Source organism: Macrobrachium nipponense, chromosome 11 (assembly GCF_015104395.2).
Source record: "Macrobrachium nipponense isolate FS-2020 chromosome 11, ASM1510439v2, whole genome shotgun sequence".
Taxonomy (NCBI): Eukaryota; Metazoa; Arthropoda; class Malacostraca; order Decapoda; family Palaemonidae; genus Macrobrachium; species Macrobrachium nipponense.
This window is the reverse complement of record NC_061087.1, coordinates 51,255,481-51,280,360: the sequence shown is the minus strand read 5'-3', so window position 1 is coordinate 51,280,360 and position 24,880 is coordinate 51,255,481. Positions and strand designations below refer to the sequence as shown.

Genomic DNA, 24,880 nt, shown 5'->3' with positions numbered 1-24,880 from the left:
TGAGGAACACTGCCATGGCTTCTAGCACATTGATATGAAGCTGGCGGAATTGAAGGGACCATGTTCCTTGTACCTTGTTGTACTGTGAGTACCCTCCCCAACCTGTTAGTGATGCATCTGTGTGGATCACTAAGGCCAGCTGAGGGAACTGTAGTGGAATTGTCTTTGACAAGGTCTTGACCACCGTCCAGGGACGGAGACGCTTCCGTAAGATCGCCGGAATCGGAGCTAATCTGTCCCGGGATCTTTTGTTTGCTTTCGAACGCCAAACCCGATTTATATCTTTCAGTTTGGCTTTCAACAGGACGTCCGTCACTGAAGCGAATTGGAGAGAACCTAAGATCCTTTCCTGGTTTCTCCGGGACGTCTGTTTGCACTTGATAAATTGTCTGGTTGCCTTGGCTATTTCTCTCCTTTTCAACGGCGGGATTGATAGAGTATGTGAATCCATATCCCAATGAATTCCCAGCCACTGGAAATGGGACACTGGGGTTAGCCGGTACTTTGTCCTGTTTATCTGGAATCCTAGGTATTCCAGAAAATGGATGACTGTGGCGGTTGCTTTGCTTGAGGCCCACACGAGCCAATCATCCAGATAGGCTACTACCATGATCCCCTGAGACCTTAGTTCCTGGACTACCGTTTCCGCCAACTTTGTAAATATCCTGGGGGCTATGTTGAGCCCGAATGGCATTACCTTGAAGGAGTAGGCTTGGCTCCCTAACTTGAAGCCTAGGAACGGGCGGAAGTGTCTTGTTATCGGGACATGATAGTAGGCGTCTGTAAGATCTATAGAGGTGGTGACGGCCCCACGGGGAAGTAAGGTCCGCACCTGTGAAACGGTCAGCATCTTGAACTTGTCGCAATGAATGAATAAGTTTAGACGGGACAAGTCTAAGATTGTTCTTCGTTTGCCTGAGTCTTTCTTTGGCACGCTGAACAAGCGACCTTGAAATTTTAAATGTTTGACTCTTGACACTACTCCTTTTTGAAGGAGATCGTGGGAATACTCTATCAATTCCGCTGTTGGTTCTTGATAGAAGGTGTTGGGTGGAGGTGGACCTTGGATCCAACTCCAACCCAGACCTTTGGACACAAAACTTTGGGCCCAATTGCTGAACCTCCAACGTTGACGAAAGAGGTACAGCCTCCCTCCTACCTGGAGGTTCTCATTGGGTTGCTGATGGGCGGCCTCCACGCCCTCCGCGTGAACCTCTGCCTCTGCTGGTAGCCCTTCCGCCGCCTCGCTGACGAAAGGAGCCTCTAGCTCTGCTGCCCCTGCCGAACCTATTGAAGGCCTGAAATGCTTGGCTTTCAAACGTGGGGTTGAAGGCCGGGGAGACAGCAAAGGAGGTTGACGCCTGCGGCTGTCACAGCATGAACTGCTGTTGCGGTTGACTTTTAGAGGTTGAAGGTTGGGGAACCGGTACTGCCTGAACCAAAGTCTGTTGCTGCGGTGCCTGGAAGGGCTGGAACTTCCTAGGCTTTTTCTTGGCTTTGGGATTCGATGTGGAAGACTCCGATTTCCTTTTGGAGACTAATCCCCACCGAACCCTTAGACTTTGGTTAAACCTAGCAGCCTCATGTTGCACCTCGTTCACCGCTGAGGCTGGAAAAAGATCCGCTCCCCATATCGAAGAGGCCCGGAGTTTGTTGGGCTCATGCCTGATAGTGGATTCTGCTAGGACATGCTTCCTGCAGTTCCTCCTAGCCACAACAAAATCATATAAGTCACATTGCATACTTAACAATTGTGCCTTAGCAATGATCTTGAACAACGGATCTTGTGCATAGATAAGAGCCGCTGCTTCTGTCATGACTAGTACGTTGAGGGACCTCGCAAGCCGTGTTCTAGCGTCGAATTCTGTCTGGATGAGCCCATCAGACAGCCTGGGTAGTCTCTCACTAAATAGAGAGATGGCACAGTCGGGTTTGAGTTTGCCAACCGAGAAGGTGGCTGGGAGGTCTACCCAGAGGTCATCTGTTCCGGGAAGTAGAAGAGATGTTGGTTCCGTCTCCCGGAGCTGTGGCATAGGCTCATCTCTCATTGCAGCTTGCAGAGTGAGTTCTGCCACTTTAGATGTGAACGGGATGGGGATCTCCGCGTCCACATGAAAATTGTGAAGGGACTCCTGAAGGCCGTAACCTTAGTGTTTACACACTGCCATTCATCCAGGTTGCGGATCCAAGCCTGTTGTGCCTGGTCCCGAGAGAGGATAACCGTCTCTTTCAGGACCTTATCCTCCCTGATCAAGGCAGGTTCCATGAGACGGACATAGCCTATGAAAGGGGCTTGCAAACCTGGCGGGTAGAACTCTTAAGTCCTCAATCGTTCGAGTCCCGCAGCCCTCAATCGTAAGCATGCCGTTTACGAAAGGTGCGTAAGAAGCCACCCTCCATGGGTTACTTGGGTGGAAGGGAGGGAGAGTGGAGGAGTCCGGCATCAGCGGGCCTTGGGTTGCTTGGCCGGCTTGTTGAAGCCCCGACGCTGCGCCTTGCTGGAGACCTGCGACTATGGTCTCCTGCGTGACCAGCCTTTCCAAAATTTCTTGAAACTTGGTGTTGACCAAGTTTCCAACCATGTTACCTCTTCTGCTCTCTCCTTGAATACCTTTGGTATCGCACCTTTAGAGGTGGATGCCACAGGGTCGGCGGAGGAAGAGTGGGCTCTTTCCTTGGAAAACTTAGTCTTTGAACCTTTGGAGAGAGACCCATGTTTGGTTTTGTCCGCTCCGGGACGGTGAGCCGGAGTTTTATGGACTTGGCTGGTACTTGGCTTTCTAGAAAGGGGCTTTGGCAACGATTTAGAGTCACACTTGCCCTTGACTTTAGGGATCGCCGAGAGGGATTTCGATCCAGCTGATAGAAATCTCCCGGAGAATCCCTGGAAGGGAGTAGAAGAGGAAGGAGAAGAAGGTCTAGATGTGCTCAAGGGGAGGCCCTGAGCACCTACAAAGCTTGCCTCACTAGCATCCTTACTGTTTCCCATGCCGTCCACCGTCATGGGCTCGACGTCGAGATCTAGTGCCGTGACCTCTTCTGCGACCTCCTGCGCCGAAGTCTCCTCTGAGGGTTGGGAAACTGCGTCTTGAATTGATGCTATCAGGGGAGCTGCTACTTCGGGGTCCACGTAGCCGGTGCTCCTCCCCCAGGGGAAGATCAAAGTAGCCATCTCTTGGGAGAGGATATAGGGTCTTGCCTTGGCTACATTTCGCCCGAAGCAGCCCACCCATACCTTGAGGGTGGAAAGAGCAGCATCCCAAACCGACTGGGCTCCCTGTAAGAGAAGGGTTAGTGTTAAACTTAAACTTAACTCTTATTATTGTAACTTAACTTAGGAGGCATATGATTGACATATATATTACATTGGTCCACCTTGTATTATTATGTACACACCGGAGAGTCACTTACATCAGAGGAGACTCGTTCCACGAGATCGTAGCAGGTGACACAGTTCTCGTGGTGCCACACTACTGAACCATCTAGGTGGACTGCGCAGGTGGCGTGGGTCCGGCAGACATCGTGCCCACAGGGATCCTGGAGGACGGCGTTGCAGCCGGTCTCCATACAATGGGTGGCCTGTAAAGGGAATGATACATGAGTACCATTGTTAACCATTCGGACGATGTCCGTGGTTGATATCCCATAACACCGGAGTGTTCCGGTGTTGTAGAATTATCCCCGTCTCTGCCTTCTCTTTGCCATGTACCTTGCTGGAGAATCCGGTAGAGCTAGTAGTAAGTAGTTAACAGTGTTTCCGGTGACACCGGAGAATAGAAAACTACTGAATCGGGGTAGCTACTATTGCCATACACCGGAGAAGGGGTAGTCCAAGCAGGTACCGGGTGTCGAGATGGGAGAGATCGGGTAAGGTGGCGGAGCTTGGTAACTCCGCCGTAAAACTTAATCTAAAGGGAGGGGTAGCTCCCGGAGAAGCACGGTGGCTTCGAAAGCTTAAACTAAGACAAATACGTATACAGGAATATACAAATGTAATACATGAAATAATGTAACCCCGTCTGAGGCCGGAGCCTCTAAGTAGTCAACATCCTCAAGGAGTCCGGCTATGCCGGAATCCTGGTTCCGCCGGAGCGGGTAGGAGGAGGTGACTAAAGGCAGGGGTATGGACCCAGAGAGCCGAGGGGAGTCGAGCTCACCCGAGCCTGGTGGCCGGCTGAGGCTGGGGCAAGCCGAGCTGCTCCCCTACTCTGGGATGAGAACGGCAGGGTAGCGCCACCTGCACACCGTGGGTCCCCATGGGGACCTCCCTCCATCCCCCGAAGGGGTACTTGGATCGGCTGTCAGTGACAACGTGAGCGAGATATCACCCCACCTTAGTGGGGGACGTGGGGGGAGGGAGAGGAGCACGGCGGCGTGGTGGCTACTACGTGATCGTCTGGACTTCTCACGGTTGAGTGTGAACATACACGTGGTGAAGAAGGCCAGGCGAAAGGAAGGCCTATAGGCCAACCGGAGCCGACTCGAAGATATGAAATAAAATAAAAGGTGCAATTTACACGGGGGGGAAAGGGAAATAAAATGAGGTGAAGAGAAAGTGGGACGTCCTGGAGGGACTAGACTGAACCAACCGGGAAGGGTGGTCAAGACCTGGTAACTCCAAGCAGCTGGCCTAGTGTCGTGACGAATAAACGCAGGACAGGCGGCCAGGGTAGGCTAGGACTAAAAGTAGGACTAGCGTAAATATAACAGAGCCTAACAAGGTAACCTAACCAACAAGGAACATGCATGCATGAAAACTGGGTCGGTAGGGCTCCGATAGGCTACGAAGCGAGAACACGTGCTCGGTAAAATCCCCTCGTGTAGGAACTAAAACGTCAATAATGCATCATAGATAATAACATAACAATACTGCCATAAATAATCTAGCTCACTCGGTATGGGAGACCACGTGAGACACGAAATGAGGAGACACAAAGGAGCGCGCCGCTGTGGTGGTTCGGGGTCGGCGCCACCTGGGCCGTCGACTCATAAAAACCTAAATAATTTGGTTAAATATGCCAAGGGCAGCCCCTAAATAGTGTCAACTATAATAGCAGTACTTAACTTTGATGCAGAAGCAGATTGACGTTCCATGGTGAAATTAACAGGTTCCAGAGCGAAAAACACAACACAGCAAAGAAAAACGCGTGTGCAGCGTAGAAGTGCTATCAAAGGAATGACGTCAGAGGCACTAGCCGTAACGGTAGCAGGTAGTGAGCCTTAGGTCGGCTCCTCTTTATTTGAGGTTTTTTGATGTGGGGAGAGGCTAAATGGAAAAGGACCTGTGGTAGTGGTTTCACTCTCCCCAGAAACCATACCGACACCTTATAATAAAGGTGAGCGAGCCAGAATAATCTAGTATTTCCAATTTAGCTGTTCTCTGGTATTATAGCAATATTTTACCTTAAAAATACGTAGTGCTAAAGGAACCTATTTCACGGAGCGACACAGGTCCTTTGCCCAGAAATAGATTTTTCCTACGTCAAAATCCCTTTTTGGCCACTAAGGCGTTAGCCTTGTTTACCCTGGATTTTCCACGCCGTTGCCACTTCTCCCAAGGCAGGTACTTCCGCCCCACCTTTCTCTTTCTCTCGTTCTTGTGTTCAGCCTCTGACCGCCATTCTTTATTTGCTTTGGAGCAAATCCTTCTAACTGTCCTTTTGCTTACTTTGTCGGCTTTGGCTGTGTCTGCCGTTGGCCTTTTTATCTAAAAAGTACCGATTAACATTATAAATTATTTCCTTAGTCTGACTGCAGGCGGGGGCAGCGAGAAGCGGGAGATGTTTCCATGGTGGTCAGTGACACGGAATGACCTTGTCGTGCTGAGGTGGCAACGGAGCACTAACTCAGCATAGAGGTGTTGTCAAATCTTAGGAAAACATTTTTAGTAACATTCATTTTCCCATTGAAAAGTTGGTCATTCTTAAAATGATATTGTTATGGTACAATAAAGTTTCATACATACTTACCTGGCAGATATATACATAGCTAAGACTCCGTCGTCCCCGACAGAAATTCAAATTTCGCGGCACACGCTGCAGGTAGGTCAGGTGATCTACCGTCCTGCCCTGGGTGGCAGGATTAGGAACCATTCCTGTTTTCTATCATATTTTCTCTCTTCCACCTGTCTCCTGCGGGGAGGCTGGGTGGGCCATTAATCGTATATATCTGCCAGGTAAGTATGTATGAAACTTTATTGTATCATAAAAATATCATTTTCATACAATCAACTTACCTGTCAGATATATACATAGCTGATTGACACCCTTTGGTGGAGGGTAAGAGACAGCTAACATGGAATAGACAGGTAAACAACATATGTTGTAGGTATAAATAAACCTTGGTTCCTATCTGATAGGTGGTAGACTTCATATGGCTGTTGCCAAGGAGTCTGCATCACCTCAAGACATTAGCGAGATATGTGATCTATGGGTAAGAGTTCTTGTGGGTCTGCCGATGGGGTATGAACCGCTTACTCGGCAGAGCCTGAAAGGACTTTGTCAATGGGTACTGGACCACTTCTATGACAATACACCTTATGAAGGAGCGCAACACCGATCCCGATCACCCGATCCTAACACGAGGGTTCGCGCTCAAATTGAAGAGTTATCCCCACACTCCTTTCAAAAACCCCAATAATTTCACTAAGTTAAATAACTTTAACTCAAAGTTAAGGATCAGTGTCGGCTCCTTATCCCAGTAACGTATAAACCAAAAGAGAAGGATCTCTCGTAGGTTAACTAGACATCCTTTGTGTAATGAGAAGTCAACACAGAGTTGCCTCTACCGTACAACACAGCTAATATGTCTTATATGACATATTGTTATGTAAAGAACAAGAATTTGCAAAAGCGCGCACTTCCTGCGCTTTTAATTCTCAGCTGTTTGAAGGAATCAAGTCACTTATGAAGTGCTTAGGAGATCTCCATGTTTCAAAGAAGACCAGGGCTTTCTTGAAATGGATCTCTCCCGTCTGAAGCCTGGCAGGAACCTCGCGCCTGGCTGGTGCTTCACTCTTGGTTGGAGCCTAGCGCTTGTCTGGTACCTTTCACTTGACTGGCGCCTCGCATCTGGTTGACGCCTCGCGCCTTAGCTGGAGATTCGCGCCTAGAGCCTGGCTGGCGCCTTGCGCCTGGCTGGCGTCTCGTGCCAGGTTGGCGCTTTGTGCCTGCCTGGCGCCTTGCGCCTGCCTGGAGCTTCGCGGCTGGCTGGTACCTCGCGCCTGCCTGGCGCCTCGCTCCTGCCTGGCGCCTCGCACCTGCCTGGCGCCTTGCGCCTGGTTGGCTCCTCCCCACTTGCCAGAGCTTTGAGCTTGGTAGAGTCTCGAGGATGTCTGGCAATGTCCACATCGGACACTCTTATCTGTCCGATATGTTCGCATCTAGCGCATCTGTGTCAGGTTGTAGGCCCGGTCTTTCTCCTCATCAGACAATGACTGTGTTCTTGGGGCTGTCTGCCTCTGGCGTTTTTTACGCCTGTTTTGGCATAAGGCTCCTGGTTGGCGCTACATTGTCCGAAAGTCCTGAACATCCACAATAGTAAATCACAAGACTGGAGAAGGGTGGACGAAATTCTTCCACTTTGAGCTTTGGCCTCTCCGGCAAGGGGAGGTGATTGTAGTCAGCTACATCCAGTATACGATAGGATATCTAACAGTATGAGAGATAAGAGTCTTCCTCCGAGGAGGATCCTTCTTGAGTACTTCCCTTGCTCACAAGATCTCTTCTTACCTGTTGAAGGGGCTTCTCGTTGCAGAATCTTCCCTATCCTTGTCCGAAGGAAGGGAAGAAGCCTGGAAGTCGAAGGAGACTCCGAGCTGAAATTGGGAGGACTCCTGATTTCTAGCTCTTTAATGTATCCCTCTGAACACCTTCTGGGAAGCATTTCGAGCCGTCATCGCATTCCAAAGACTCTGTAGGCAAACGTTTGAACCATTCTACTGTAGATGAAAACGTAAGTACCCTGCCTGGACAACGAAACCTCTATATGAAAACATTGAATCAGGAATAGGGGGTTTTAGTTCTTTTGCCAGACATACTATGCTGGCAAGAACCCATTGCCTAGTCTCCATAGAATCTGATGCGAGATTCCAATGTCTTCTTGGTCGTTTAGGACCAAGAGAAACAAAGAATTCCCTCATAAAAATTTCTCAAAGAAGTTTGATGAGGAGCAGTTCCATCTTGTCGGAACATGGAATCTGTGGCCACAAAAAAAGATCCCATTAGAAGTACATAATATCCTACTCTAGTCATATTGAGGTATCATATAAGATCCCGAAGATCTTAATCCTCTGCTATCTCCAATTCCCTTTGTAGAGACAGAGTATAGCCTTTTACTGCATTCTTTGATAGCAGACATATACAAAGGTGATTCTTCCCTCTGAAAGGGAAGAAAAAACCGCTATGTGGTTCACAGAGGTATCGGAAGAGGACAGCTTCCTCATTCCCTCTAGCACGATCTGCAGCAATTCTATGTTTTGGCCATGACTATTGTCATTTACCTTAAAAAATCCTCTCATTCATGTCCACTTCTGGTCATTCTGCATGCAGACAGACTCAGAGTGGAGAGGTTGTTAAGGTCCATTTATAATAGATGCTGATAGAATATCCAGACTCTCTTGGAAAAAAAACTTCCAAAACATGTTGTGAGAAGAAAGTGACCTCTGTGAATCCAACCTCTCTAATGCCAAAATGAGGCATAAAGTATTATCCTCTCTTTCTTTGATGCCCTTTATCTTAAATTCTGCAAAGAATTTATATTTAGGGGAAAAAAGACTAAAGTTTATTCCCCTTTCTAAAAAAAAAATAAAGATGGCGTATATTGCTACCTCTCTTGGTTCGAGGAAAAAGAAGCAGTCTATAGGAAGCCTGTTCGTCTTCTACCTTGCTAAGAGATCTATGAAGAAGACTTTCCGCAGGTTCTCACAACTCTTTCCAAAAATGTTAGACATGTTAACAGTTATTATCGTCGATCGAGAAGGTTCTCTTTGTTAACTCGAACAGGAGCGAAAAAAGAGATTCTCAATGCTCTTTGCGATATGAGAGAGTCGTGGAATTGGCCTAAGTGATTAAATGGGTAACGAAATCAGGAACGAATCTTGCCGTTACCGAGCCTGGTGTCCGAGAGGCTACTGGACTCTTAGGTTAATAACTCGCTAAAACGAGAAAATCTTGGATGGTGCTCTTGGCTCACTGCGCCAGGCTGGCGCTTCTGGCGCAGGCGCATTGCGCCAGGTTGGCGCTTCTGGCACATTGCGCCAGATTGGCGCTTCTAGCGCTTTGTGCCAGCCTGGCGCTTCCTTCTAATTCTTTTTAGGTTATGTGCCAGAACACCTGTGCCTTTATGGTACCCGACATCCTTTCACATGTTAATTCCGTTCTCAGTAGGAAAAAACTTTATATACATAGTATAGTCCATTCAGGGAGACAAGTTCTGCCACAAAGAGAATGTTTCCCATCCGACTCATCCATCTTCTTCTGAGCAGGTACTCTAATAAGCCATGCTTTCGTAAGCCTGAGAATATATATATAATGTTCTGCTGCGATAGAATCCTTTAATAATGTTACCTACCGTAAACAGCATTGAAAGGTTGTATTATCTCTCTTATTGAAAGCTTCTTAGCTAAAGGCATACAATATTTTATTTATGTTAGCTTAACTATCCCCTCAATCCGAGGCTAAGACCGCGATTGTAGGGGAGAGATACGGATAGTTATTCCATCCCGCAGGAGAGAGAGATGAACCCGACCGCTCATGACTGACACCTACATGGTACTGCGTTGGTCTCAGGCTCTCAGCGAAAGCAGTCTCCGTTAGCCGTTGGCCTTACTCTTCCAGAGTTGCCAGCTACTCCATTTAATAGAGGAATCTTATAAAATTATCGAACTTCAGGAAGTTCTTATTAAAGCATATTTAAGCGAAACAAGACTTCGATAAATCTAGAAGCTAAGTAGGTGTTGTCTTAACAATCCCTTTAAGCGTAGTCCTTCCTAGGAAAGTCATAGAAGGATACTGGTAATTGAGTTGCACAGCAAAGAAGTAACTACGGTATGTGTTTAAGATTTGACCATATCGTATTCTCATACAGCAGAAACTCTACTACCTTCTACTATCTTCGTTCTTTTCGTTAATAGAACGATAGAAAGAGTATATATATCCTTAAGGAAGGAAGTTAATCCAGGAACTCTTTAAATCTTCGTGATTTCCTCATAAATCGCGGAAGAGACAGAATTCCTGTTCATCACTAGGGTTTACGGAAGGAAGTAGATATTTCCTATCCTCCATCATACCCAAACGTCGATGAGATTCTTATTAAGAAAAACTCCCAAAGCTCTTGCCTCCTCAAAACGAGGGAAGAGCATGGATGAAGGAGAGAGTTCGCATCGAGAGGAACTGCCTAACACAGGAGTCTTCTGAATAATGAAAAGGGGCTTCTCTTAGCATCAGAATCCTTCTGACAAAAGCAACGGCCGCCTGTGCGACATCTTGCACATTTGCCAGGGGAAAGTTGCTCAAGTTAAAAAACTCAAAGAGGAGCCTCGCGACTGACCTCTCTCTCAAATGCAGATTTGGAATATTCTGGCGCCTGGCGCCTGGATCCTTACGCTTAGCGCCTGGCGTCTGGATAGATCCGCTCGCCTGGAATGTTCCGCACGCTAGAAAGGAGACTCGCTCCTGGAACGTTCCGCTTGCGTGGAAGGTCCCATGCGCCCTGATAGTTCTGAGCGCCTCTAGTCTTCTTTTACGAGCCTCTTGCTAGTAAACGTTCAATGGAAGCATCCTTCTGTCTACTATAAGGCTCCTCAGTCTAGCCATCTGTTTTCTCTTTGAAGGAGCCTTGTGCCAAGAAAAATGTTCTGGAATGCGGCTCGCGCTCAGTTGCTGGAACGCGGCTCGCGTTTAACTGTATGAATGAGGCTCGCGCTAGTCTGTTGGAACGCGGCTCGCGCTAGTCTGTTGGAACGCGGCTCGCGCTAGTCTGTTGGAACGTGACTCGCGCTAGTCTGTTGGAACACGGCTCGCTGCTGGCTGTTGGAACGTGGCTCGTGCTAGCTTGCTGGCTGGCTCTCAGCCTCTCGCTCAGTGTTCTCTTAGTTTTCAGATGTAAGATGAAGAAACGGAAGAAGAGACGCACTTTTTTAAGGATGCCTTTCCAATGGCTATCCCTGGCAGTCTGGGACGTTCTACAGATCCTGCCGAGGGAACGCCCGATCGGTGGGGATTCTCCATAACCTCCATAAGGCTTTCGACTTTCCTTCTCCTCTGGGCTTGTGAGCTTGGAAGAGGTCTAGGCCTGAGAGCGAGACAGAGCCGATCGGACGCACCCTCTACTATTTTTAGGATGCCTTTCCAATATCGAACTTGGCAGTCTGGGACGTTCTACAGATCCTGCCGAGGGGACGCCTGATCGGTGGGGATTCTCCATAACCTCCGTAAGGCTTTCGACTTTCCTTCTCCTCTGGGTATGTGAGCTTGGAAGAGGTCTAGGCCTGGGAGCGAAACAGAGCCGATCAGAACGCAACCTCCACTGCACTAGGAACACTAAAATCACTTCTTACCTTTCAATAGCTCGTATTTTGAGCTACATTCCTTAGTCTTCAAATTGCAATATGAATTTGAAGATTCTGTGGAGTAAGAAGGAGAAGAGGATACAGCACTACTAGTATTGTTAATGCTCTAACTGCTCGCTAGTACGAGAGCTATAAAAACTTCTAAAGGAAGCGTAACTAATTCTATTCCTGACTTCCACAAGAAGGAAGTTAGCTCAATCAATTCTAACATTTACTACACGTTATTATGAATAAATATTAAAATTTCCCTTCTTGCAAACTATGTGAGTGTCTACCAAAAAGTTCGGTAGTTACACGTAAACAATTCTTCGAAATTTTCGAAGCCAAAGTTATTAAAACAAATTAATATGCATATGCCGAACCAAAGATCCCGTACTTCCCTGCAAAAGATAGCCCAGAAGATCGATGGCGATGAAATCCAAAAATCAAGTCAGGAGGAACTGCAAACGTTGTTTACATTCCAAGCGACAGAGAAAATATGATAGAAAACAGGAATGGTTCCTAATCCTGCCACCCAGGGCAGGACGGTAGATCACCTGACCTACCTGCAGCGTGTGCCACGAAATTTGAATTTCTGTCGGGGACGACGGAGTCTTAGCTATGTATATATCTGACAGGTAAGTTGATTGTATGAAAATATGAAGTTTTATTATAAAACAGAGGAATTACCATATATTTAGTTAGTTTAAAAAATATCAGACATATTTCTTCATCACTGTCGTGGCGTATTATGAGAATTATGGCACTGTTCGGCCAATGCCTTAGTGGCCAAAAAGGCTGAGTTTGACTAAAACACTTGTGTTTTTTTTTTTACTTATTGACTCATCTATTCCTTTTGTTAATAAATGGGGCAATGGTCAGGGTTGAAGTAGACACATGGCCAGGGATTTAAATTCTAACCTGTTTAGACCTGCAAGAGAGAGAGAGAGAGAGAGAGAGAGAGAGAGAGAGCTCGACAATGACCAGCGTGTTGATTCACATAAAAAAAACTAAATATCTTTACAATGCGGGATTTGCGATTAACTTGCAATTCACGAAATATGGCACTTATTTTCGTTTTGAATTTTACTCCCAAATACCTCTGCTTTATGCAATGGCACATAAAAGAAGCTAAGATTAAAATTTCTCTCTCGAGCTCTAGTCTATCGGCCTACACGTGGTCTTATATCGCTATAATGGCAGTCAGATTTTATATACCCCTAACTAGAATACCTACTTCTACACAAATAACTAGAAAATAAAATTTAAATTTTTCCTTTTGTAGAGAATTGGGAAACCTTGCTTTCGCTTGCTCATAAAAATATTAAAGGAATTCGGATTCGTTTCTTTCGTGATACCAGTTTTAATGATCAAGTGAACACGATTCTAGCAAGAGGTCGCCATTTTGTTCTGAACTGCTTGTTCACTCCTATAAAATATAGTTTAACACTAAAAAATTTGGCCTTGAATGAAGGAACGAGAGGTCACAACAAAAAAAGAGAAAAAAAAAACTATGGCAGAAGGCCGATATTACTGAGGTAGGAGGAATTTACATAAAAGCTGGACTTTAGTTTTAAATCCACTATATTTACATTAATTTACATAGATCCAGGAACTAATAATGTGGTTGATTGTTGATCCACCGGAAACACGTGGCTGGGGGCAACCAGACACAGCTTTCAGAATTTTGCACAAACGGGTTATTGAAAATGCAAGGCTTACTCCAGGGGTTCTCAAGTTCTACCAGAATCAGGCACGGTGTTCGTCTGCAAAGAGATGGTATCTGGCATAAGGCGGGGGGCACACGTAATACACAAGGCTTTCTTTCGATCAAAAGTTTACAGGCCACTCAGAGGGTATGAAAATGACTGGGAATTTACACAGAGAACTATTTCGTTGCTTGAATTTACATGGGGATGTTTACTAGTATCACAAGGAGAGTAATCACAGCATTGAACCAAGATGGGGGAATGAGAAGTTAAAGGAGGGGTGAAGTCACCTTGGAAATGGAAATGAAATATAGACAAAAGGCAAAACAATTCCCTGGCTGAACTGGAAATCCTGGTCTTAGTAGCCTTCTTATCTGCTGATATTTCTGTGCACTATGGACATATGAAAATACTTGGGACTTCCCCAGAAGAGGCAGGGGTAGCAGAAAGGGGCAAAGTGTTGTCTGCAGGGCAAGATAGCAGGAGCTTTTGACCTCTCCTAGGTCTAAGGTTCTTCTGAGGGCGAGCCGCTGGTCTCTGCTCCTCTTAAAATTTCTCCTGGTAAGTTCCGCCCACGCCCTATGGGGGTTAAATTCCGATAGCCAATGGGGCAACTTGCATATAGACAAGAATGGGTGAATCTTGTTATAAGAGATCTTAACTTTCCTTGGTTCTGGCTTAAAATCTTGAATAATGATATATATAGATATATATAATAATATATATTATATATATATATATATATATATATATATCATATATATATATATATATCTTCCAATAAGCAGTCGAGGCTAGTCCCCATCATGTAACAGGTGAAGAGGCAAAACAGTTGACTACATCAGGTTGCTTTCAGGACGAGAATTTTTCATAAGGCCACATTTACGGGTTTGGGGCAAAATTTTTATAGTCCCTGTTCACTGAACTTTAAACTTAATTCATTATGAACACTAATTCACAGAGTGATTGTCATTTTTTATTAATAACTACAGAACTATGAATTGAAAGTTTATTCTTTAAGAAAATGTTTGTATGGATGTGTAGTCAACAAGTTTACCCTGACACATCTTTGAAAATTAAGTCCCTTTGTAAGGCTTACATATAAAGTGATTAACCTTCATATAAGTGAGCTTGATATTCATTATTAAACAAAAGCTTATATAGCAGTAATAAGATTCAATCCCAGCAGTGGTTTCCCTTCTTGATAGCGAAGACAGTGAAAAGACAGATTTGGAGTAGTTGAATAATTCAGTTGAATACAGAGAATCAGAGCATAAGTGAGATTTAGTACAAGAATGTCAAGGCGAAGCTGGGGAGAAATTCCTGAAGTACTTTAATACTTGGAGAGGTTGAATAGTAAGTTTGAAAAAGGGTGATAGATTTGAAAGAGGTTAAAGTAACACAAGAAGGTTGAAAGAATATAGATACATTCAGATTCGAACTGCGGAGAGTGAGTTCCCCAGTTTCCAAGCCTTCTTGCCTGTTGCATGGATTCAGTATAGACTATAAATACTCTTTGTGAAGTCCTGTAACTTCATCAAGGTATTTTCTCATTGAGAGTGGGAGGTTGGTGGGATGGGGGCCACCCAAAGACTCATGTCACTCCTCATTCTCCACATTTTGACTCCTAATTATAAATCATCCAGGGTACCTACTCTTACACCCCATCCTCTTGTTAAGCATCACTTTTGATGTTCATCTAAACCAATTACTCTGCCTTCATATGTAAACAAATTACTTTACTAACAATTACATACCTCCCTTCCTTTCCTTATTGCAACTGGTGAACACACCACAAATAATGACCAGTTCCACCTTTAGAAGTGCTAATGGACTTCTGCTCTGTGGGCGCGTCCAGAGATTCCACCAGTGGGGATGCAGTTTATCATAAATAATTGAGGGTTTTTTTATGAATTTTTAAAATGACAGGTTTTCACTGTTCACAGTTGTGAATTTTTTTAATGATAAATGAAAGTCATTACTTAGGCGAAGGATTCCTATGGCTGCACTGCAGGACTTGAGAGCAATTACTTTTCCAATAAAATAATTTTAGCTAAGGGTTTTGTCCGATCTTATGTTACTAGTAAAATAAAGTGCATTTATAAAATACTAGTTTGTTTTTAGGAAAGCAAATTTTTTCTAAATGAATATTTTTTTTTTCAGAGCATAATTTCGAAGTTGGTCATTCGTTGGTCCACGGAGAAAGCAGTCTTAGTGGGAACAAACCACCCCTGATTGTGGTTAATGAAAACAAATCATATCTCGGACCAGAATCCCTCAGTCTAAATGCATTGCATGAGGATAGCAAGACTCTTCCAAGCACTCCCTCCCCCCCTGCCAAGAAGGCAAAATTCTTTAGCCGGTGTTTTGATTCAACCTTTGATCCAAAATGTATACCAGGAATTGATAGAATTTTAGCCGAAGATTCAGATGATGATTCATGATTTGTTCAATTTTAGTAGAAGATTCTGACGATGATTCATGATTTGTACAATTTTAGCTGAGGATTCTGATGATGATTCATGATTTGTATAGTTTTAGCTGAAGATTCAGAAGATGATTCATGATTTATACAATGTTAACTGAAGATTCAGATGATGATTCATGATTTGTACAATTTTAGCTAAAGATTATGATGATGATTCATGATTTGTACAATTTTAGCCGAAGATTCAGATGATGATTCATGATTTGTACAATTTTAGCCGAAGATTCAGATGATGATTCATGATTTGTACAATTTTAGCAGAAGATTCAGGTGATGATTCATGATTTGTACAATTTTAGCTAAAGATTCAAATGATGATTCATGATTTATACAAATTTAGCTGAAGATTCAGATGATGATTCATTATTCATACAATTTTAGCTTGAAGATTCAGAGGATGATTCATGATTTGTAAATCTAGCAAAAACTAATCTGGACTATAAGGAATCGGAGAACTTTTCTCCAGTGTACAAGAAATATACTAGCTCTCATGAAGTGTTTTAATGGTAGTAGGTGAGCTTTTATGTCTTTCCATTTTTTTTATCACAGAATCAAAAATGTAGTTTTATGTTATACAGTTTAGGTACTGTGTTCTCTGGTAGATATTTTGTTCATTTTTGAAAACATAGCCAGAGTTACTTGTCAGATTTTCCATATTTGGTTGCGCATGCATGCATGTATCTCATTGTTAACCATTTATTTGTGTAACTTTGGTCCGTACTATGTCAAGTCTTTTCCAGGTAGAAGTGACCTTCCTATTTTTAACATTTAAAAAAAATGTTCTCAATAGCTCATAAAATAATGTACGATGAAAATCATGACAGGTATTTTGTTAAGTTGTAAAACTGCTTTAAAATTGTCTAACCTAAGTGCTCATTATAAAGATTTTTGTATATTCACAAGTATAATGTTCCATAAGATATTTCTTTTTTTATTTCATAATCTACCTGATGTGTGGTCACAGACCTTTGTGAGTATGGGTAAAGTTTGTTTTATTTCTGTTTGCAAACAGACAATGGTTTTAATCTAATTCAGTCTCTCGTTGTATCTTTGATCAGAAAGCATAGTTGTTGCTTCCAATCATAATTTGTGGTCCTTATTGTATGTTTTCTTACATTATTCTTTCTCTGCCAACAACTGTTACCACAGTTTCCTTCTCTGTTATGTTGTGCAACTAGAATGAAGGCAGTGAATACTACTAATTTACAAACTACAAAGTTTATTTCAACTTACATTAGTAGTTACAGAAATTACCAGTTTTGAATACGATCACTTCTTCACAGTAAGGTCTTAAGAGAAATTAGTTAGGAGTTAAGAGTATGGGTCTGATGTCTGAAGGCCTGCTGGTTTCTGGCTACCCTGCTAGACAGCCACAAAAGAAAGACATTAAGAAACTGTGTATATCCTTGTAGATAAGTGTGGAGAACCAGTTTGAACCATCTCAAGTATTTTATTTTTAGTTCAGGGTCTAATGTGGCAGAACCTTTGTGGATTTTAACATAACCACAATTAACCCTAGTGTCAGTTATTCCTAGAGCATATGTGTTCATCTCAGAGCATATCCTGTTATTTTGCATGATTTTTATCACTATTTCATTATCACTATTTCATTATCACTAGTTCATTATCACTATTTCAGCCTCTTTCAAATTTTACCAGATTTCTTTCATCTTGCTGTTCAGCCATTCCAACTTCCCTTTCACCATTTCGATTATCAAGAAGGGGTACCATTGCTGGAATTGGATTTCATTTTTGAAGTTAACAGTAGAAGCTTGGGCCTGAGAGGTATCAATATTATTGATACCTCTCATATTGTTTTCTCAAACTGAACCATGAATTCCAGGGGAAGGGAGTTGATGTGGCGGAATCACAAGCAAAAAACAAAATCAACAAGATCTCCCCACATTTACTTTATCAAACACGGCTGACAAATAGTTCCCCCAGCCACACTTTCCCCTTAAAGTTACTAATTACGCAGGACAGTTGGCTTAACAAGACACAGAACACATAAAACACAAACACATATACTCACCTTAGACTTGAGACACTTAGGGTGAGACACTGTGCTGTCCGCTGGATACAGTTGTCGAGACACAACAACCGATGAACTCAATACACAAAGACAAACAAGCACCAAAACCATACAAGAACTCCCCCCAGATGCTGAAGCCTTGCCGAGGATGGGGGGCTTAGGGTTCAGCAGCTGGGCCCTGATGCCTGGTGGGAACTGCTTTCTCGCTGGGCCCTGATGCCTGGTGGGAACTGCTTTCTCGCTGGACCTTGGTGCCCAGCTTTTGATCCAACGAAATAAGTCAGCCCTTTTTCTTCTACTAAAAACATTTCATCTTTCTGCCTTCCTCCCCCTATAAGGTATGGATTCTATGATGACGACTATTGGCTTGGTTTTGGACATGATTTAGTCTAAATCTTGGGATTTGAAGGAGGGTGAGGATGGACGGCATGCCACCTCACCCGTAGAACTCTAGTACCTGACGTGGTCGAGCGAGGGGAAAGTTTAATGTCAAACCCTATCCTCAATGCCGGGTCTGATCTCGACGGACATCATGACGCCTTAGCACTGGGGATAGGGTGTATATCCAGTAATTACCCCTAGGACGACCCTAATAAAAGGGATGACCCGTCCTCTAAGTGTGACTCCATGGTGGGTATGGGGAATATCTGGATGAACTATGTATTTTACGTTTTATGGCAACCCCCCCTATTTCTGTTGACGACCCTATGCTTTCATCAAAGGACTTGTCCTCGGAACCCAAACATCAATTTTCCATGGTCGGTCCCCAGGATCAGTGTAGTATCCCTGGGCCGAATGACAGACGGACACAGTTGACGACCCAAAGCAATGCGAGTAAATATAATACAGCCAGGAAAACTAAACAAAAAGCATCTGGTTCCAGTATTGTCACACTGGAACCATTTGCCATGAAGAAAAATAATAAATATGAAATAGCTCCTGGGGTCTTTGTACCCAATTCCTTTAATAAATACCTTAATTTAAAGCTAGAAGGTAACAGTATAGACATTTTTCAAATGCATAGGGAAATCATTAAATGTTGTGGCAGACAGCCAAAAATAACACCGCAGAATGGAAACATGCTCCTGGTAGAAAGCGTCTCCCCAGAGGAAAGTATCAAGTTGATGGGATTGTCGGACCTTGCGGGAGTTACGGTTGAGTGTACTCCCCACTCCAGCCTGAACTCCAGCAAGGGCTTGATTTATGCCCCTCAGTTGATGGCTTTCTCTGAGGAGAGACTTTTAACAGAATTAAAAGACCAGGGTGTAATAAAGGTGGAAAGGATGTCAAAGAAGGTTGATAATAGCAGAATACCTCAGCCTACCTTAATATTAACTTTTGACACCTTAAGACTTCCGGAATGTGTCTTTGCAGCCTGGTATAGGTTTAAGGTAAAGCAGTACATCCCGAGACCCAGAAGGTGTTTCCATTGCCAGCATTTTGGACACACCCTACAATCGTGTAGATCCAAATTGCAAGAAAATCCTGCCGTCTGTGTCAACTGTGGAGAGGATGAGCATGGTATGTGCACTAGGGAACCTAAATGTGTTCACTGTGGTGAGGGACATGCATCATCGTCTCAGCAGTGTGATATATATTTACTTGAAAAGGAAATCCAAGCCATTAGAGTAATTGAAAGAACAACATTTAAGGAAGCACGAGAGAGAGCCAAAGCAAAAATTGTAAGACCCGGTCTAAGTTTTGCTACTGTAGTAGCAAAATTAAGAAACCAAAAGAAAGAGACAAATAAAAAAACCCAAGTTAGGAGCACAAATGTAGAATCAAATAAATAATCATTAAAGAGACAGCTAACTGAATCATTAGAGTCAATTGATGATGAGAAAGTAAAGACAAGGTTCACTAGAACCAACAAGAAAGGCCCTAGTATGGAATTGGAAAAAAATGAAGTGCCAGTTGAGATACACCCTCCACCATCTGCCTCATTGGAGGCAAGGCCAGTGGTTGCTGGTCTGGTGCCAGCTACTGTTGGTACCAATTCCTCTTTGGAGGACAAACCAGCAGATGCTGGTCCCCTGGTGCCAGTCCTCGCTGGTACTGCTGCCTCATTAGAGGCAGAGCTGGCTACTGCCAGCAATACAAACACACTCGAGGTGGTCTCTTTAGAGAACACCTCTGCTTTCTCCGTCTCGACAGAGATGGAGAGTAAAGAAACTAAAAAACCCTTCAGTGTCAAGGACACTGAAGGAAAAGATGTTGGCTCTATGAAGGCAACTCCACCCAAGAGGCCAACAAAGCCTTCCATTAAAATGCCTCCCCCTAGTAGGAAAAAGAGCTCTCCCAATCTTGTCAAAAGGAACCTTAATATTGGTCCCAAACATAAATAAATTCACTTCCATTATTCAATGGAATTGTCAGGGACTGCGAGCAAAATATGAGGAAGTCAAGCTTTTGATCTATGAGCACTCCCCTGTAGGGTTATGCTTGCAGGAGACCATGCTAGGTGAATATACACCTTGTCCTAGGGAATATGTTCACTATAGAACTAAATTTTGATTTAGAGTGGAAATCATGGTGGATCCCTCATCTACATCCGTTGAGATGTGCCACACTACCAAGTGAAACTAAATACTCCACTACAAGCTGTGGCTGTAAGAATTGATTTAAGAAGGAAATATACTTTATGTTCCCTTTACATTCCACCAAATAGCCATGTCTCCCAAGAGAACTTGATATACTTGATGCAGCAACTACCAGAGCCATTTCTTCTACTTGGTGACTTCAATAGTAGACATCCATTGTGGGGAGATGTAACATCAAATCAAAAAGGGAATATGATGGCATCTTTAATAGAAACTGAAGATATAGGTCTTCTTAATACTGGAGAACCTACTCATTACCACATTCAGACAGGCACCGTCTCCTGCATCGACCTTTCAATATGTAGCTCCAACTGCAGTGTTGATTTTAGTTGGAGAACAAGTGATGACTGGCATACCAGTCACCATTCTCCAATTGTGATCGACACCAATGATGGTCCACCTATCCCGAGATCACCACGGTGGTGCTTGAAGAAAGCAAATTGGAGAAAATTCAAAGATTTGAGTGAGTTGGAGGGGGATGCAAAAGATTTTCCAAGTGTAGATGATGCCATTGATCTACTCAATGGAACATTACATACTGCAGGTCTACACTCAATTCCTCGAACTAAAGGACTATTCAGGAGACGGCCAGTACCATGGTGGTCAGAAGACCTAAGGTTGTTACACCGAGCTACCAGGTCATCATTGACCAGGTGCCGTAGACATCGTACCTTGGACAATGTCATAATTTACAAACAGTGTAGGGCACGATTTCGAAAAGCCATGAAAGCTGCCAGAAGACAAGCATGGGCCGGATATGTATCCTCTATTAACAGCAGAACACCAGTCTGTAGCATTTGGAAGAAAATAAGAAAAATTCAGGGTAAATTTACACCCAGTCCTCCTCCAGTACTTAAATTGAATAATAATCATGTTACTGATGCCACAGAAATTAGTGATATGTTTTCTGAACACTTTGCTCGAGTCTCTGAAAAATCAGATAGTTCCCCAGGACATCATTTCAGAATGATGGAAGAACAACAGGTACTTGACTTTTCATCAAACAAAGCTGAATCATATAATATGCCTTTTTCTGAAAGGGAATTTGACTCTGCTTTAGCTAGGAGCAAGAACACTGCCCCTGGTCCAGATGAGATTCCTTATGAAATGTTTAAACACATTTCAAAGAACACAAAACTTTTTACAATAAGTATTATCAATAGAATATGGGATGAAAGCAGCTACCCTAGCATATGGGAATTAGCTACCTTGTTACCATTCCTTAAGCTTGGAAAAGATCCTCTCTGTGCAGCAAGTTACCGCCCCATTGCTTTAACATGTTGTTTATGTAAATTGATGGAAAAAATGGTAAATGTAAGACTGATGTGGTATCTAGAGCACAACAATATTCTAACGCCCTCTCAGTGTGGTTTTCGAAAAATGCACTCCACCCTGGACATCTTACTGCAACTCGAAGCCTCTGTCTGTGAAGCCTTTGCCTCCAAACAACACCATGTGACAGTGTTTTTTGATATAGAAAAGGCATATGACACTGCTTGGAGACATGGGATTCTGAAGACTATGCATAATAGTGGTCTACGAGGCAAATTACCTTTATTTGTGAAATCCTTTTTACATCGTAGGTATTTTAAAGTTAAAGTTGGCAGTACTTTATCAGAGAAAAAGTGCCAAGAAGAAGGTGTTCCCCAGGGTAGTGTTCTCAGTGTAACACTTTTTGCTCTGGCCATAAACAGTGTTGCAGCTGTCATTCCAAGAGAGGTTTTAAAGACACTGTTTGTGGATGACTTGTCAATATCCTTTGCTGCCACCCGGATGACTGTAGCAGAAAGAAAGCTACAATTAACAATAAATAAAATAGTAAGTTGGGCTGAGAAACAGGGTTTTAAAATCTCTGTAAGCAAGACTACTGCTGTCCACTTCTGTCGGATCAGGGGAGTGCATCCTGATCCAGACCTCTATTTGTATGGCCGTAGAATCCCATGTGTAGAACAAGCACACTTCTTAGGCCTAGTTTTTGACAGTAGATTGACTTGGGTCCCCCATATTAAACATATAAAAGCAAAGAGCCTAGAAGCTCTACACATCTTGAAGGTGCTTTCTCACACCAGTTGGGGAGCTGATAGAAATCTGTTACTAAAGCTTCATAAATCCCTAATCTTGTCAAAGCTGTCATATGGTTGTGAAGTTTATTCTTCAGCCTCCTCATCGAACTTGAGAATTTTAGATTCGGTGCATCATTCAGGTATTCGTATAGCCACAGGAGCTTTCCGTTCGTCACCAATACCTAGTATGCTAGTTGATGCAGGAGAGATGCCCCTTGAACTCTATCGCCAGTCATCATTACTTCGGTACTGGTTTAGAGTGCAAAGACTCCCCAAATCTCTGGCATTTGCTGTGGCAAATAGAAATATTTTTAACGGTTTTTATGAAAGTCATCCAAGGTATCCCACTCCTTTTAGCTATAGAATTAAAAATTTTAGAGGATACGAATATTAAAAAATTTCCCATTATCCCCTTTGTGTATCCCAGTACTCCTGTCTGGAGGTTACCTGATGTGAAATTCTGCAGGTACTTCAGTGGAGCAAAGAGGGATAAATCTGATGAGGAAATGAGGTCCATATTTTTAGAGCATGTAGATACAAGTTTTATATTTACTGATGGCTCTAAGTCCAATGCTGGCGTTGGATATGGGGTTTTTAGCGAATCTTTTAACCGAAGAGGTGCACTTCCTTCTGTTGCCTCAAACTTTACAGCTGAATTGTATGGCATCCTAATAGCACTGGAACATATTACAACACTCCCAGTTTGTAGCTATACAATATTTTGTGACTCCAAAAGTGCCCTACAGTCCCTGGAAGTCTTTAATACTGATCATCCCTTGGTGTTGAAGATCTTGCAGTGGATTTTTTTGCACCAAAATAGAGGCAGCATTGTTTCATTTTGTTGGGTTCCCGCCCATGTGAACATATCGGGAAACGAAGAGGCAGACAAGCTAGCCAAATCAGCAGCGCAAACTTTGGTACCGAGAAAATGCCCTGTTCCATATCGAGATACATTCTATGATATATGGAAATCCATCCAGCAGTTATGGGTACTTCAGTGGGACAGAGTAGGCCCCAATAAAATGAAAGAAATTACTAGTCAGACACACCCTTGGAAATATGACCTAATACCAAGGAAGTGGGAGATTGTATTGTTTAGATTACGTATTGGCCATACGCGATTAACTCATGGCTATCTGATGGATGGGGAGAATGAGCCCTTCTGTGACGATTGCTTAGTTCCACTAACCGTTAGGCATTTGCTGGTTGAGTGTCCCAGTCTGGTGGAACTTAGGAATCGTTTTTTAGGTTATAGTAGTGGAGCAGGGGGTAATTATAGCATGGCAAAACTGTTGGGAGAAAGCGCATGTATTAATAACATTATCTCTTTTATCAAAGAAGCTGGTCTTCTCAAATATATCTGACAGCTGTGCTGTCTTAGTATATACATTTTTTTTTCTTTTTAATAGTTTTACTGTTATGTGATCAATCACAATTCTTTTTATCGGAATATTATTTATATTTTTATCAGAAATTTAATTTATTTTTTTAAATCAAATTTATATATCTCTCATAAAGATAAAGTTATTTTGAATGTTGTATAATATATTATAAAAGTTAAAAGATCACATTTAGTATTCGGCGTCGGTGACCCTGGTAGTTGTGACGCCAGATAACTCACAATCAATCAATCAACCATACAAGAACTCCAATAAACAACATAATCACTGCACAAACAAATACCAACAACTCAAAAACACCACAACAAATCATACACCAGCTCAGAAACACAGCAACTCACTGCACAAACACCAACATCATCAAAGACAACTCGACAAATCGGCACACAAACAACTGCAAACACTGTCTCCAACAAACAACTCACAAACATCAAAACACAAAATCAAACGCAACAGACACTCTTTAGCACAACTATACAATACCAAAATCAATCAAATTACACAACAACTGGCCACCAATAGACTGCCTTATCTCTGTCCTCCACGATTGTTCATCACAGACTGACTCACAGTACTGACTGACCCGCAACCACGCCAGTAGACAACCCTAAACAATAGCCCAACAAGCAAACCATCGCTAACTATCCATCCACCACTTACGCTCTTTCTCTCTCTCTCCCTCTCTCGACAGCTCTCTCACTCACACTCTTCAGAAAAACACTTACACACTTAGACACTACCAAACAGCAACACCAAACACGAACATGATACACTAAACACACGAAAACACTTAAACTCTCAATTATTACCGGCAACTATAAACAACCCAGCGACACTCTCTCTCTCTCTCTCTCTCTCTCTCTCTCTCTCTCTCTCTCTCTCTCTCTCTCTCGAAGACGTTGTCAAATGTGACTACCATATCACTCCTCCATATTGACACATGGGAGTTAGCTGTTACTGGTGTAATTGGTGAAAGAATGAGCTCCATGAAGGTTAATGGTGACTTTTTTTAGATTTTCAGACTTTTTTTCTTCTCAACT

General features: G+C 43.2%; 1 protein-coding gene across 7 annotated transcripts in view; it reads left to right on the top strand.

Annotated features, from left to right (window-relative positions):
• LOC135205820 (cell cycle checkpoint control protein RAD9A-like) overlaps positions 1 to 16,667 on the top strand; it is a 434,453-nt gene extending 417,786 nt beyond the window's left edge. For all 7 annotated transcript variants that reach the window (XM_064237070.1, XM_064237038.1, XM_064237049.1 and 4 more), the window contains one exon: positions 15,421 to 16,667. In XM_064237070.1, coding sequence (XP_064093140.1) covers positions 15,421 to 15,701 — 281 coding nt within the window. In that variant the 3' untranslated portion in view covers positions 15,702 to 16,667. The remainder of the gene's footprint in view (positions 1 to 15,420) is intronic.
• The last annotated feature ends 8,213 nt before the right edge of the window (positions 16,668 to 24,880 follow it).